The 14,933-nt window shown below is 43.9% G+C and overlaps 1 protein-coding gene across 5 annotated transcripts in view; it reads left to right on the top strand.

Moving 5' to 3' along the window:
• Nucleotides 1–14,933, top strand: part of kcnma1a (potassium large conductance calcium-activated channel, subfamily M, alpha member 1a) — a 743,259-nt gene that overhangs the window by 500,768 nt on the left and 227,558 nt on the right. For all 5 annotated transcript variants that reach the window (XM_069885464.1, XM_069885465.1, XM_069885462.1 and 2 more), the window contains exons 11-13: nt 1,856–1,961; nt 5,816–5,898; nt 11,902–11,971. In XM_069885464.1, coding sequence (XP_069741565.1) covers nt 1,856–1,961; nt 5,816–5,898; nt 11,902–11,971 — 259 coding nt within the window. The remainder of the gene's footprint in view (nt 1–1,855; nt 1,962–5,815; nt 5,899–11,901; nt 11,972–14,933) is intronic.

Consider the following 14,933-nt stretch of genomic DNA (forward strand, 5'->3'; position numbering starts at 1 on the left):
TACAATATTTAATAGATGTGTGTGCAAAGATAGGCACAGAGGACTAGGTCAGGTGGAAGACTTGGTCGGCAAGGACATTAGGATTCAGGACCTATTTCCATGATGTATACAGTAACTGTGAACGTAAGAAACAGGAGCAGGAGTTGGCCATCCAGCCCGTCAAGCCAACTCTTCCATTCAATGAGATCATGGCTGATCTGCTGATTGGCTCATCTCCACCTATCTGCCTTTTCCCCATATCCCTTAATTCCCCTACTATGTAAAAATCTATCTGACCTTGTCTTAAATATATTTCCTGAGGTCACCTCCACTGCTTCAATGGGCAGTGAATTCCATAGATTCACCACCCTCTGGGAAAAGCAGTTCCTCCTCATCTCCATCCTATATCTACCACACTAGAGGCTCTGTCCCTTGTTCTGGTCTCCCCAACTGATAGAAACAAGTGGCCTACCTCTACCTTTCGTAATTTTATATGTTTCTATAAGATCCCCCTCATTCTTCTCAATGTATCTGAGTCTATTGTTACATGGAAAAAGTGGATAGGCGAGGATTAACTCCAGCTTTCTGAAGGGGACTGGAATATAGCCTAATGGGAGCAAACATTTGGAGGCCCACAGGGAAGGGCGATTGGCCAGCAGTGCTTTGAGGCTTGTTTCAGTGCAGTCGGTCTGGAGTTTGCTCAGACTCCCTGTGAAATTGCGCTCCAGCATCTTCCCACAGCATGACAATGTGTGGATTGGTAGGCTAATTAGCAGCTGAAAATTGCTCTGATGTCAGTGGTTGGAAATGGAACCAGGGTGGAACTGACGGATAAATAGGTAAGAGGGAAATAAATGGGTTTAGGGGTTGCTCTGAGAGCCAGCATAAATTCGATGGGCCAAATGACCACTTCTAACATTGTAAAAAAAGATGAGAATTCGATGACATATATGATGGGTATTTTGACTGAATGTCCTCCTCCTTGGCCATATGCTTTATCAGACGTAGTCTCCAGTTATAAGGCTTCCTTCCTGAGGGTACCTGTGCTGTACAATGTGGAATTCAATCATACTGCATGGGAGCAGGCCATTCAGCCCATCTTTGCCCATGCTAACCATAAGACACCCAGCTATGTTACATCTACAGTCATGACTGCTGACTTCCCCCCCCATTCCCATCAAATGCCCCACCCTGCCCTAGAGTCTGCCACAAGCCAATACTCCAGGGCAATTCACAGGGGCCAACTAACCTTCCAGCCTGTATGTGTTGGCCATGGGGAGGAAGCTCACCCAGTCACGGAGAACGTGCAATCTACACACAACCAGCATGACATTCAGGGTCAAACTCCAGGCATCAGAGCTGTGGGGCACAAGTTCCTCTAGCTGTGCCACCATGCTAGTTGTGCCTCATCTCATGACAAAACAATGTTGAAAAGAATATTGGACATAATGATATCCCTTCCTCACATATGTCCCCTAGTTACTATTCAAAGTACCACTCTGCTCTGGGACCAAGAAACTGGCATTTTTTTATAGTGTCTTAATGTCTCAAAACGTTCCAAGGAGCATTTTGGGCAGAAATTTGACTCTTGCCCAGATGATGAAAGATCAGAGAAAAGCAAACAAAGACTCGGTCGGAGGTAACCTGAAGAGACATTGCCAAAAGACTCTAGGTAATGGAAAATACCCCCCCCCCCCCCCTTCCATTTGCTGAACTGGCTTCAGTTCATGACCTGGGGATATGTACCAGCGTAAGTCAAAAGCTATTTTATGTTAAACCATTAGACCTTTCTTGTATTTCTCTTGTCTGAAATCTTGTATTGTGTTTGAAAAGTTTGTGGATCACTGTCTCAAATTCTTGTTTAATCTCTCCCCAGTATTTCTCCTAACCTTGAGCTCGAAGCACTTTTTAAAAGACATTTCACTCAGGTGGAATTCTTCCAAGGATCTGTCCTAAATCCTCACGATCTCGCCAGAGTCAAGGTAATGACTATATCCTTTTTTCTGACTCTGTGCTCTGATGTGTTTTGTATTCTGGCCAGGACAGCGAGTTTGCATAAAGTCAGACAAGTCTCCTCTGGTTTCTGATGTATCCCTTGCTGCGGGTGGATGTGGTCTGGTTTTTCCTCTGTTTGTTTAGAAAGCTGCGTCTCATTTACCAGAAGGAAAATAGACAAGGTGTGGAGAAATGCTATCCAGGTTCAATTCCTCAGCCATTTCCCACTTATGTCATTGGGTACCTGAAGAGAAAAATCTTAAGCCTGTCTTAAAACAGAACATTTCAGCACAGTACAGGCCCTTCAGCCCTCGATGTTGGGGTAAGATTGGTGGACAAATGTGACAAACTCATGAAATTTTACATCACACATAACTTGGAATCAATTTTACAATTACTTTTGAAAAATACAGATATCGAGTGGTCATTTGAGAATAAATTCAGCACCATAACAAAGGCTGGCTTTTCCAGAAACTTGGTATGACGACTTTTCTCCTTTTCCCACAATCGTAGAGATTAAATGATTCCCCCCCAGCCCCCCCCCCCCCCCCCCCAGAATCAAATGGGATGGAATTCTGGGACATTTAAAGCCTTATGGACTGGGGCTAAGACACAGGAATACTGGAGAAAATCAGCAGGTCCCACAGCAAAGATATATAGGGTAACCAACGTTTCTGGTCTGATCTTCGTCAGGGCTTTTGTGTATTAACTACCATCGCAGGATCTGCAGACTTTCTTAGGACACTACAGCACAGTACAGGCCCTTCAGCCCTCAATGTTGTGATGACCCATATGTTCCTTGAAAAAAATTACTAAACCCTCCCTACCCCGTAACCCTCTATTTTTCTTTCATCCAAGTGTCTGTCTAAGAGTCTCTTAAATGCCTCTAATGTTTCAGCCTCCACCACCATCCCAGGCAAGGCATTCCAGGCAACCACAATTCTCTGTGGGGGGGAAAAAAACACCTTACCCCTGATGTCTCCCCTCAACTTGCCTCCCTTCACTTTGTACAGATGTCCTCTGGTGTTTGCTATTCCCGCCCTGGCTGTCCACCCTGACTATGCTTCTCAGAGTCTTGTTGACTTCAAGTGAGCAGATTTGGCTCAGTGAGGAATTTAAATTACTTTCACTCCTGGGCTAGTGTGATGGCGAGAATAGGTTTGAAGGGTTCAAGAAGAAATAAGTCCTGGGTATGCGTGTTAGTAGTGAATTATAGTCTTCATTTAGTTGCAGAGGAATTCACCACAGGGAATACATTCACACACACACAAATATAAAGCAGTAACACCACAACTCGTGGACATCGGACGCTAATTAATCACTGATAATCGCAACTCTCAATGGTGATGTGAGGGTTACACAAAGAATTCTTGCCACCACCCCTCTACAAAAAGCAAGAACGGTACACTGACCAGCACACTAATCTAGTTACAATCACAATGGATGAAACGCAGTGATCTCTTCTGGGTGCATGCCACAATAGTCTTCGCCCTGAACCACAACTGGTTCTCTAGCGTTGCCCATGGATTGGACCCCTCACCGTCGGACTTCCTGCATCGACCGCGGCTCGCAACCTGGAGTGAAACTCGGATCATCTCAAACGAAAAAGAGATTTGAGTTGTTCCACGTGGCTGGGTTTATACTGGACGGGGATGGCTCAGGTGCACCCATGTGACCTATGAGAACCAATTGTGAGGCAGCTAGATCATTTAACAGCTAGTTGATCATTTTGTTTGGCGACAGTTTCAGGGAAGTGTCTGGCTTTTCACCTGTGTGTCTGACAGCACACGATCACACGGAGAGGTACTGAGGTCATAAAAGTGGGCAGTTTCTTGGACTTGGGGACTGCACTGTATTCTCTGTGAGAATACTTTCCCCCCCACCTCCTGCTGAAAAGGAGAAATAAAGAGTAATTGAAAGATTGTAACGAGGGACATAAAATGAAACAGGCAAAAAGTTAGGTCAAACCAAAGCTTTGTTTTTTGATAGTTTCTCACCACTGCTCACCACCCACGTGACTGAGACAGGAGAGTGGTGATTTCGTCATTGATTGCCGTGGTAGAAATGTAAATCTTGTCCTCGCAGGTCAGACCCATCTTCCTAGAGTGTTGCTAATTTTGTTTGAGATTTGAAGCCTGATGCTTTCAATGAACCTGCTCAAGCTTTTATTTTCCACAAAATAAACTTTATTCACAATAAATTCTTTGCAAAAGAAAACCATTCAATGTCTTGTCACACCCTTAGTTTCATATCCATACATTTCCATCAATGTTGATTTAGCAGCATTGGCTCTGCTGTGTCACTTTGTCGTTTACTTCCCCACCCCCACCAGCTGTTTGAAGAGCTAGAATGGGGTCACAACCCCTCAGTGCCTGGAAGTAGAAGGACTCTAATCTGAGGTCCTTCCCCACTGTGACCTCACATTGGCTACACCAAGCTCTGTGTGTCCCTCAGCACGGACTCCAGCAGCCTGGAATGTGCTAGTCGGCAGCATTCCTGCACTGAAAGACCAGACCAAAGTGCGTCTTACAGTGAACCAGATCAAAATTTCCCAATGATTTGTGACAGTTTGCAGCTTGACTTGCACCCCATCCTTGCTGGGATTTTGTACAGTATGATTTTTCTGATGAACTCCAAGCCCAGTGGAAATACTATCCTATTGTGTTTCACCCAGAAATACTCTAGCAAGTTGAAAGTCATGACAGCCAATTGTTACTCTAGCTTTCTGCTGCAGTGGAACAATATTCTGCTACACGGCTTGTTACGTACCCACATCCATTGGCCTGTTACCTGCCCCTCCCCATGCCTATTTGTTTGTGACATGCACCAGGCTTAATGTTTTCTCTATTTCAGTAGCCAATTGCAGTAAAATCCCCATTATGTAGAATTCAAGCAACTGGCAGCCTCAAGCAGCCAACAAAATCAAAATTGCAGAACAGAAAATAAATAGGTAAAAAATGCAAAAGTTTAAAATTGGCACCTCCCCCAGTGGTCAGTTTGCCAATCACGCAATCTCAAGCAACCAGAAAATTCACTTATCCGGCATCTATTAATCCCCATAGGTGTTGAATACCAAGATACTCTACTGTCTATGATTACGTAAGTTACACATTGTCTCATTACGTATCCAATACCTCTCGATCCTTACAGCATCCCAAACATTGACTTGTTAAGTGCCCCATGTCTGTTGTCTCAAGATGTGATCAATGCCTTTTCTCCTGTTGTACGCCTGATGCACGATCGATTACACAAAGACTGAAGTTGCCAAAACTGAAGGCTTTTATTTGCAAGAGATGGATGGCATCCCTGTGTTGGAGCCTCACCCTGACCCAGACTCGAACTGGGGGCAGGCTTGTGGCATGCAGCCTTTCTGGGGAAGAAAGGGGAGGAGTCATGAGCTGGTCAATGGGAGCATGATCAACCAGGAAAGGTCTTGACATTTACATTTAACAAATATGTACAATAGTGGTTTCACTACAATGCCCACTCCTGTTATGTTCCCTACACCTGTGGAGTTGATTTGGATGCACCCTAGAATGGAGACATCACAATATTCTCTTGATGTGGACAAAGCTTTCTGTTTGTGATCCAGTACAAAATTTTGGAAAGGTTGATTGTACCGGGTTAATTTTACTTTACGCTCAGCTTTTCCTTTTATTCTGCCTTCCAATCAGAATATGACAATTGTGTGTGAGATTCTGTGCAGAACTTGGATTCATGTAATTCTTTGAGTTTTAAATCCAGTTCCATTTAATCCATTGGAAGTCAGTTTACTGCAGGGACTTGTGCTTTGCAATGATCCAGGACTTTCATGGGCTTTTCATGTCTTTCCGTGTCTCAGATAGAGTCATCAGATGCTTGCTTAATTCTGGTGAACAAATACTGCCCAGACCCTGATGCAGAAGATGCCTCGAACATCATGAGGTAAGAGGGAGGTATGAAAAATGAGTCTGAAAGAACATTGCCTTATTTGAGAAAAGACCTGCTGGCGCTGGAGTGGGTTCAGAGAAAGGGCAAACTTTTCAAACACAATACAAGATTTCAGACAAGAGAAATACTAGAAAGGGCAAAACAATGCAGATGTTGCCCATCTGAGGTCAAATTGAATTCACAAGGATCACACTTTAGGCTGTGCAAAGGGACAGAGGATAGAGTGGCTGCCTCACAGTGTCAGAGACCAAGGTTCAGCCCTGATCTCAGTTGCTGTCTCTGTGGAGTCTGCATGGTCTTCCTACGGGTTTACAGCTCCCTCCAACACCAAAGCCCATAGATTGGAGGGTTAAATGGCCAATGTAAATTGTCTTTTAGTGTCTAGGCAAGTGGGGGGGGGGTGGCTGACAGGAAAAATAAAAACACTGGACAATTAAGATTTTGTTTCCTGAACACTTTTGGGTGTGTTTTATGGATTTTGAACTGCTGGTCACTGAAAATGTTCCTATCACACGGCATTTTTTAGATAAAACTATTTTTGTGATTTCCTGTCATATTTTAAGTCTACTAGTATGATGCCCACAAAGCAATCTGTTTTGGTCAGTCCAATGTGCCTGGGCATGCACAGTGCAGTTAACCATATAACCATTTACGGAGCGGAAACAGGCCATGTTGGCCTTTCGAGTCCGCACCGGTTCACTGATGGGGGTGGATTATCCCAAGTGAGGTGGCCAGCTAACCCCAAGAAATCAGTAATCTTACTGCCCCATTCTCTTCCCATTTGTTATTTATTTGCCCAATACCCTGACTGCACACTTTGTATAAATGGTTCCAAGATAACTTAGAAGTTACAGTAATAGAATATTAAGCCTTATTGCTTTTCAGAATACAGAAGGAAGAGGAGTCTTCAGCCAGTATATGCAAATGTTCTCTAAGACCTGGGCATGCTTAGTCAGGATAGATGCAGACAGGCTATAAAAGCAGCTCAAATACACAGATGCTGTGCAACACAGAAATGCCGTCAATAGGAGGTAAAGAGATATTACCGGCGGTTCAGGCCAGGGAGCCAATCCTCAATGCACCACCTTGTGGAATGTCCTTCCTACCTTGAAGATGGGCTCAAATCCAGAACATCAATCCAGAAATTCTGCGTTTTTACTATGCTGATTCACAAATAGTCCCCCCTCGTTTTCACGGAGACATAGTCTCTGCCCCACTCTTATCCATCTACATTAGAGGCAAGTTACAGGAACAGGGAGAATGCGTGGACTCCACACAAACAGTAATTGTGCTCAGAATTGAACCCAGGTCACTGGAGCTGTGAGCCCATAGCTGTACCAGCTGTACCACTGCACCATTCATCATTCATGTCAGCGGTTTTCCCTGAGAGCCCATTCCAAAACTCTAATTAAACCTGGTTGAAACTTAAGCCTGATTTCCATTTAACTTTAAAAAACGTCAGCTTACATCCTTGATGTTTGGACTCTTTACAAAGTCAATTGTTTTGGAACAACTTTGCCAATTAACCTGGAAACATCAATCCACCATCTCACTTTTTCCAAAGAAAACCATTCTAAGTTCCTGAACTTTTTCCAATAACTTAAATTCCTGAGTCCAAAAGTCACTCTCATCGTTTGTCACTACAAGGTTGGAAAATCTTTTAAAGAACAACAGGCGAGGTGCTGGAAGAACTCAGCGGGTCAGCCAGCCTTGTGGCAGACCCAAGTAAATTTTGTGCAATATTACATCTGTTTTATGACATGAAAATAAAGGAATCTTGAATAAGTGGAGGCAGAGGAATGTTGAGTGGGTAAGAGGGGTGGGGGGACATGCCTTGAAAGGATTTGCATTTGCCCCGTGCAGTGGAGATGCAGGAGACTGCCGATGCTGCATCCTGAAGCACAAAAGGCACTGCCCAAGCTCAGTGGAAAGTGATGCAGAGGCTGAACTGGAAACCCCGACTGTGCCTTGGCTGACTGACCAGCTGAGTTCCTCCACCAGCTTTTTTTTTAGTGTTATAGTCAGTATGGAATGAGGCCCTTCATCCCATCTTGTTTATGCTAGCATTTGGCCCCTATCCATCCGAATCTCTCCTATCTATTTACTGATGCATATGTTTTTTGAATGCAACAATTATATCCTCTTGTTTCACTTCCTCGCTGCTCGCTCCAGATACCCATCATCTTCTGGGTGGAGAAGGTTCCTTTAAATTTTCCCCTCTTACCTTAAATCTATTCCCTTGTGTTTTAGCGTTACTCACTCTGGGGGAAGATGTCTGTTGACTGTTTACTGTATAAACGCCTCTAATCATTCACCCCAGATTCTGGCACCTGCAGCCTCTTGTCTATCCAAACCTTTCCGAGGTTATATCCACTGGTGTGGGAAGCAAACAAGATGATGCACCCTTAATACTCTTTCCACTGGCCCCAGCTTTGTCTTGTAAAAAAAAAGGAGGCCGTTGTACAGATTGTATCAAGGATGACATGCTGGGAACAATCCCCATTTGTCTCATTTCCCTTCTCTTATTTCATCTACCCCCTCTAAATTATAACTTGAAAAAGAATACCTTCACCTACCATTTTCTAGAATAAAATGCTGAATGCACCATGTTGAATGTTGAATACAGAGACTGTGAGCCTGGTTGAGTTAGCATCGCGAGAGGGTATGCCGTACGCTACTCTCGAGTGCTGCTGCCATCACCCAGAATCGCGCAAGAATAACGTGCTGCCTATTGCAAGTATGGGGACACATCGGAACTCAAAATTGAAAATACGAGTTTGAAACATCGTATCTTTGAAAATTCATAAGTCAGACAATCGTAAATCGGGGACGATCTGTATCTAAAAAATTAATAAGTGATAGGAAAATGTTGAGGTGATTTTTGTGATCAGCAACCCAAAATTTGTAAAATACACCCAAAAGTGGACAGGATGCAAAATCTTTTTTGTTTAGTGTTAATATGTAGAAGGTTAATTATACTTATCAATTAAGCTACCAGTATGTGGTCATGGAACAGAGGGGCAGAATGGCCTGATTCCCTGGTAGAGATCAACGCAAAGGTCTCATGTAGCTCATGGTCCACAGCAGGGTGGTCATTGACTGCTCACTCTGGATTCACTGACCTGAGTGAGTAAAGCACACACAGAAATGGTGGAGGAACTCACAACGTCCAGAGGAGGTAAAGTGTGAGGAAAGGATCAGGGTTCAGAGAGGAGCTGGCCAGATGACAAAGTTCATCCACAGTGGTGAAGATGATTGGATTTGGACAGAAGACGTAGATAGAAAATGGGTGGATTCATCCCAATTTACTACGTGGTGTTTTACTTTTAACTGAACACTCATTTAATTTCATTTAATCTATTAATATTGTCAGGAATCTCCCAGGGAGGTGTTCATTTGCTGGAAATATTTATTTTAATTAGTTTCATATGCTCTATACAGAACCATAGAACACAACAGCTCAGAAATCAGGCCATTCGGCCCATCAAATCTGTGCTGAACACTATTCCGCTAGTCCCACTGACCTGCTCCCATTTCATAAACCCTCCAGACCTCTCCCAACCATGTATATATCCAATCTATTCTTAAAACACAAGATCGAGCCCGCATTCACCAGCTCATTCCACACTCCAACCACTCTCTGAATGAAGAACTTTCCCCCAATGTTCCCACTCATCCTTTCCCATTTCAGCTTAAAACTATAGTATTTATGTCTCCCAATCTAAGTGGAAAAAGCATCCATTCTGTCTTTACCTCTCATAAACCTCTATCAAACCTCCAAGGAATTAACCTTCTTCACTCCAAGGAATTAAGTCCTAACCTGTTTAATCTCCTGAAGACCCTGTACTTAATTGTTCTTTTCTGGATGTGACTAGGTTGGTTTGAGGAGAATGACAGCACATCATTCACGAAGGTGGAGTGGAATGAGGCAAACTATCATTCCAATCTTCCATCAGGATTCCCATTCCTCATTGGGTACTTGCCAATAATTTGAGCTATATTCAGTCCATTTGTGTGGACCCATGCAACAGTGAACACCAGTAAAATCCCAACCCCCACACCAACCCAAGCAGTCTGTGAACTGAGTCAGCAGGGACAGAGAGAGGGCGTGGCACTGCAGGCCATCTAGAGAACAAGGAGGCAGTGACAGCGTCTGAAATCGATGTCACCCACAGGGTGTCACCCACGGACAATGTGTAATTTAAAAACTGTGGTGTGTCACCCATAAACAGTGCACAACACCTACAGACAGCATGTGTCACCCATAAACTGTGCACAACACCCACTGAGCTTGTTGAACAACCACAGACATTATGTGGCACCCATAAGTGATGTACAACACCCACAGATATTGTGTGTCAACTGTAGTCAGGGTCCGACACCAGAAGGCGGTGGCCATGCAGACTGATTACCACCTGAGTCACATTGGGTGAGTGTTGCAGGGTGTGGGGTTTCTGTCTGCACCAGTGCTTCACTGAATACCCACTGAGACCAACATGCAAGCCAAAGAATCACAAAAACTGAGGAACCCTTCATTTTTGCCAAGCCCCCATTGTGAATGATCCATGTTTTTTTTTAGATTTAGAGATACAGCACTGTAAAAGGTTCCTGAGTCCATGCAGCACAATTCACACCCATTTGGCCACAATCTCTGATTTGATTTTGAATGGTGGGAGGAAACTGGAGCCCCCCGGGGAAAACTCATGCAGACACGGGGATTTGAACCGCAGTCCTAGTCACTGGCGCTGTAAAGTTGTTGTGTTAACCACTATGCCAACGGTGCTGCCCTAGAGATAGTGAGCCTACAGCTGGGGAGTGGCTAGAATAAGCAACGTGTGTTCTCCTGTGATAGAAGGAGGAGTACACAGGGAAAGGATTCCTCCAACGCCACTGTAGAAATAAAATAAAAAGTTGGAAGGAAAGATATCATTAAACTGGAAAGCAAGAAAAAAAGATTCATAATAATGTTGCTGGGACTGGAGGAGTTCAGCTGTTAGGTATTCTGGAGAGACTAAGACCTTTTCCGCAGAACTTAGGATGTTCATATCCTTACTGGGGTATATAAAATAAAAAGGGGCTTCGACAATATGAATCACCGTAGTCCTTCCCTCAGGGTAGAGGAGTTTAAAATGAGAGGACTTAGATTTTAAATTTAAAAATTTTCACATACAGCATGGTCACAGGCCATTTTGGCCCACAAATCCGTGCTGTTCAACTTACACGCCATTAACCTACAATCTCAGTACATTGTGAATCGTGGGAGGAAAACAGAGCCCCCGGGAAAAACCCATGCAGATATGGGGAGAATGTACAAACTCTTTGCAGTTAGGGTGGGATTCGAACCCCGGACCGGTACCAATTGCTGGCATTGCAAAGGTGTTGCGCTAACCACTATGCCAACCGATATTCCCTGTGAGAGTGGAAACGTAAGGGATCTGAGGGGCATCTTTTTCACACAGAGGGTGGTGTGTCTGTTGAACGGGCTACTATCTGAAGCTATAGAGGTGGGTACAATTATAACTTTAAGAAAAAACCTTTTGAGAGGTACATAGGTTTGGAGGGATATGGGCCTAGTGCAGAGGAGCATAGAGGAGTTGGGCCAAAGGGCCTGTTTCCTGCTGTACAGCTCTATGACTTGCAGCAAAGTTGCATCTGCCAACAGATGATAGTCTGAAGATGTCAACCCTTGGGACCTCTTGTATCCAGATAACCCCGGACATGACCAATAAATGGTTTTTCTCACACCTACTCCTGTCAATGCAACACTGGGAAGCAAATGTTCTAAAATTTAGATTTTTTTAAATGTAAACAGACAGGCCATTTTGGCCCATCGAACTGTGCCTCACAATTTACACCCCATTAACCCAATTGTGTTTTTATTTGCTCAGTGGAAGATTTTGCTTCATTTCTCAATAAGATGATAACTATTCCAAGGTTTAATCGAAAATTAGAGTCTAAGAAAACTTGCTGACTAATTGATTTCTCTTTTTATTTTAGGGTAATATCCATCAAAAATTATAATCCAAAAATAAGAATTATAACACAGATGCTACAGTATCATAACAAGGTAAATGTGGTTTTACTGTTCGTTTAGTTCACTCCGTTGTCTCTTTGCAGAGAGGGAAGAATTTGTGGGGAAATGCCCATTCTGTTGGTGAGGCAGTGTGGGGAAAGGCGACAGAAATGTTCTTCTTGCTTCCCAATCTCTGACCCACTTTTATCCTGGTAATACTGTGGACATCGTTTCGTTGGATAACGTGTCCAAGGATTGTCTTAGGATCCAACATTGGAAAGGGGAGGAGAAGGAGGGCAATATGGTTAGCATTGCAGTTAACGCAACACTATTACAGCGCCAGCTGACAGGAAGGTTCTCCTCGTATCAGCATAGGTTTCCTCCAGGTTCTCTGATTTCTCCCCTCCCTCTAAATATGTATAGAAATGGGAGGTTCATTGGGGTACTTGGCCAGAGGGATCCTTTTATAATCCTGACTAAATTTTCAAAATCACATTAAAGATGTACAGTTGCACTTGAGCACCTTTTCACTTCCTTAGAGAAAGCTCAGGGGAAAGAACAGAAAATTGCTTTGAGTAATAAGAGGGTGGATGGTGACAACCATTTCCCTTTGATGGAGATGCCTCAAAGGAGACGGTGTAAAAGATTTCAAGGAGATCTGAGGAAAAAGGTTCACATAGTAGGTGGTTGAAGACTGGAAATAGAACAATAAAGCACAGTACAGGCCCTTTGGCCATCGATGTTGTGACGACCCATATATTCCTTCCTAAAAAAACATACTAACCCCTCCTTGTGTCATAACCCTATATTTTCCTTTCATCCACGTGTCTGTCAAAGAGTCTCTTAAATGCCCCCAATGTTTCAGCTTCCACCACCATCATCCCTGGCAAGACATTCTAGGCACCCACAACTCTCTGTGTTTAAAAAAAACCTACCCCTGATGACTCCCCTACACTCCCCCCCCCCCTTCACTTTGTACAAATGTCCTCTGGTTTGCTGATCCTACCATGGGAAACAGGTGCTGACCTGTCTATCTATGCCTCTCATAATCTTGTAGATCTCTATTAAGTCTCCTCTCATCCTTCTACATTCCAAAGAGAAAAGTCCCAGCTCTGCTAACCTTGCCTCATAAGATTTGTTTCCAATCCAGGCAGCATCTTGGTAAATCTCCTCTGCACATTCTCCATAGCTGCCACATCCTTCCTAAAATGAAATGACCAAAACTGAACACAGTACATAAAGTGTGGTCTCACCAGAGATTTGTAGAGTTGCAACATGATTTCTCTACTCCTGAATTCAATCACCCATTAATGAAGCCCAGCATCCCATCAACCTGTGGATGGAGTAATGGCAGCAGGTACTCACACAATGTTAAGATGTAGAGGAAAAAGACTTAAAACACCAAGGAATAGAAAACTGTGGACCTGGACTAAGGTCCTCGATGGTCAGCATGGGTGAAGTAGGCCAAAGGGTCTTCTCTGGTGCATGAGGCCAGGGTGTTGGGGAGGTCCCACCCAACCTTTCACCTTGGAAAGTCCATCCATTTGAAGGAAGCCAGTCCAGCCACCATGGCTTCAGGAAATGGAGGGCACTGTTTGTACTTTCTCCCCATGACTGCAAGGGTTTACTCTAGGTGCTCCAGTGCCTTCCTGCACTCCAAAGACGAACAGGGTTAGTAGGTTGATTGGACACGTGGGTGTATTTGGGTGGCACAGGCTTGTGTGCAGGAAGGGCCTGTTAGCACACTGTATCACTAAATTAAAATTAAAAAATAATTACTGTATATTTCAGTGTATAAGTCAAGACTTGAAACCATCAAAAATCAGGGTTGACTTGTACACTAGATACAAAAATTAGACCTTAAATTTAACTAAAAAAAACTCTCACTCGACATAGATTCGGTGTCTAAGATGACCCGATACAGCAAAAAAGAGCCCAACCAACAACAAATCATTTTATGGCAGCACAGTTGCTTGGATGTCTTGGCCAGTTCTATTACTTTTGACTTAAAACTCACTTCATACTTGTGTTGTTTTGCTGGAGGCTCCATGATAATAACCATTTGGGGGGGGAGGGTCGATTTATTCACCTGATAAAACCATGAAGTGAGGCTGAAAAGGGGGACCCAACTTGTCTGAAGGTCGACTTATACGTCGAAATATACAGTAAGCAGACCTCTGTTGGTGGAGAGTTGATCTGTGAAGGGAATCTAGTTACGGTTTAAGGCTCCAAGAATCATCCAACTCTACTGCCTTGGGAATGAAGTTCTCAGGTATCCTGGTATGCAATGCAAGGAGGAAATGTTCTGAGGCAAATTGACATGTGACTTTGAGAAAGGATATTTAATATGAAGCGCCTATAGCAATAGTGAGGGTTCCTCACCACAACCTGACGGGCTCCAAGCTACAGTCTGCCAGAGGAGACTCCTGCACTCATTCTTTCACTCTCACTGCCACTCTATCTGCTGGGTGAGATGGAGTAAAAATAAATTGAAACACAATATTTTAGCAGTGTTGGTAAGAGAAAGGTGAGGCGTGGTGGAATTTAAGGGTGTTGATGCTCTGTTTGTATTAAGTGTCAGCTGTGGCTTTGTGGGCATCTTTCAGTCAAACGGCTGCGGTTCAAGTCTCGGAAATCCAGGCTGACCCTGTGGCAAGGTGCCGAGGGAGTGGCTCTCTGATGGAAGTGTCATCTTTCAGATGCAATGTCAAAAAGAAGCAGCATTTGGTCACTGCAGATGGATGAAGAAGATATAACCAAATAGCAATTACACCACTAAAACAGGCCAGTTTGGTCCTTCTAGTCCATGCCGAATACCTACTCCCACCTAGTCCCATTGACCTGCACCCGGCCCATAACCCTCCACACCTCTCTCGTCCATACACCTATCCAACTTTTCCTTAAATATTAAAATCTACCACTTTGGCCGGAAGCTCATTCCACACTTCCACCACCCTCTGAATGAGGAAATTCCCCCTAAACTTTTCTCCCTGCTATCTCAATCCATGCCCTCTTG

This window comes from Narcine bancroftii, chromosome 6 (assembly GCF_036971445.1).
Source record: "Narcine bancroftii isolate sNarBan1 chromosome 6, sNarBan1.hap1, whole genome shotgun sequence".
NCBI lineage: Eukaryota > Metazoa > Chordata > Chondrichthyes > Torpediniformes > Narcinidae > Narcine > Narcine bancroftii.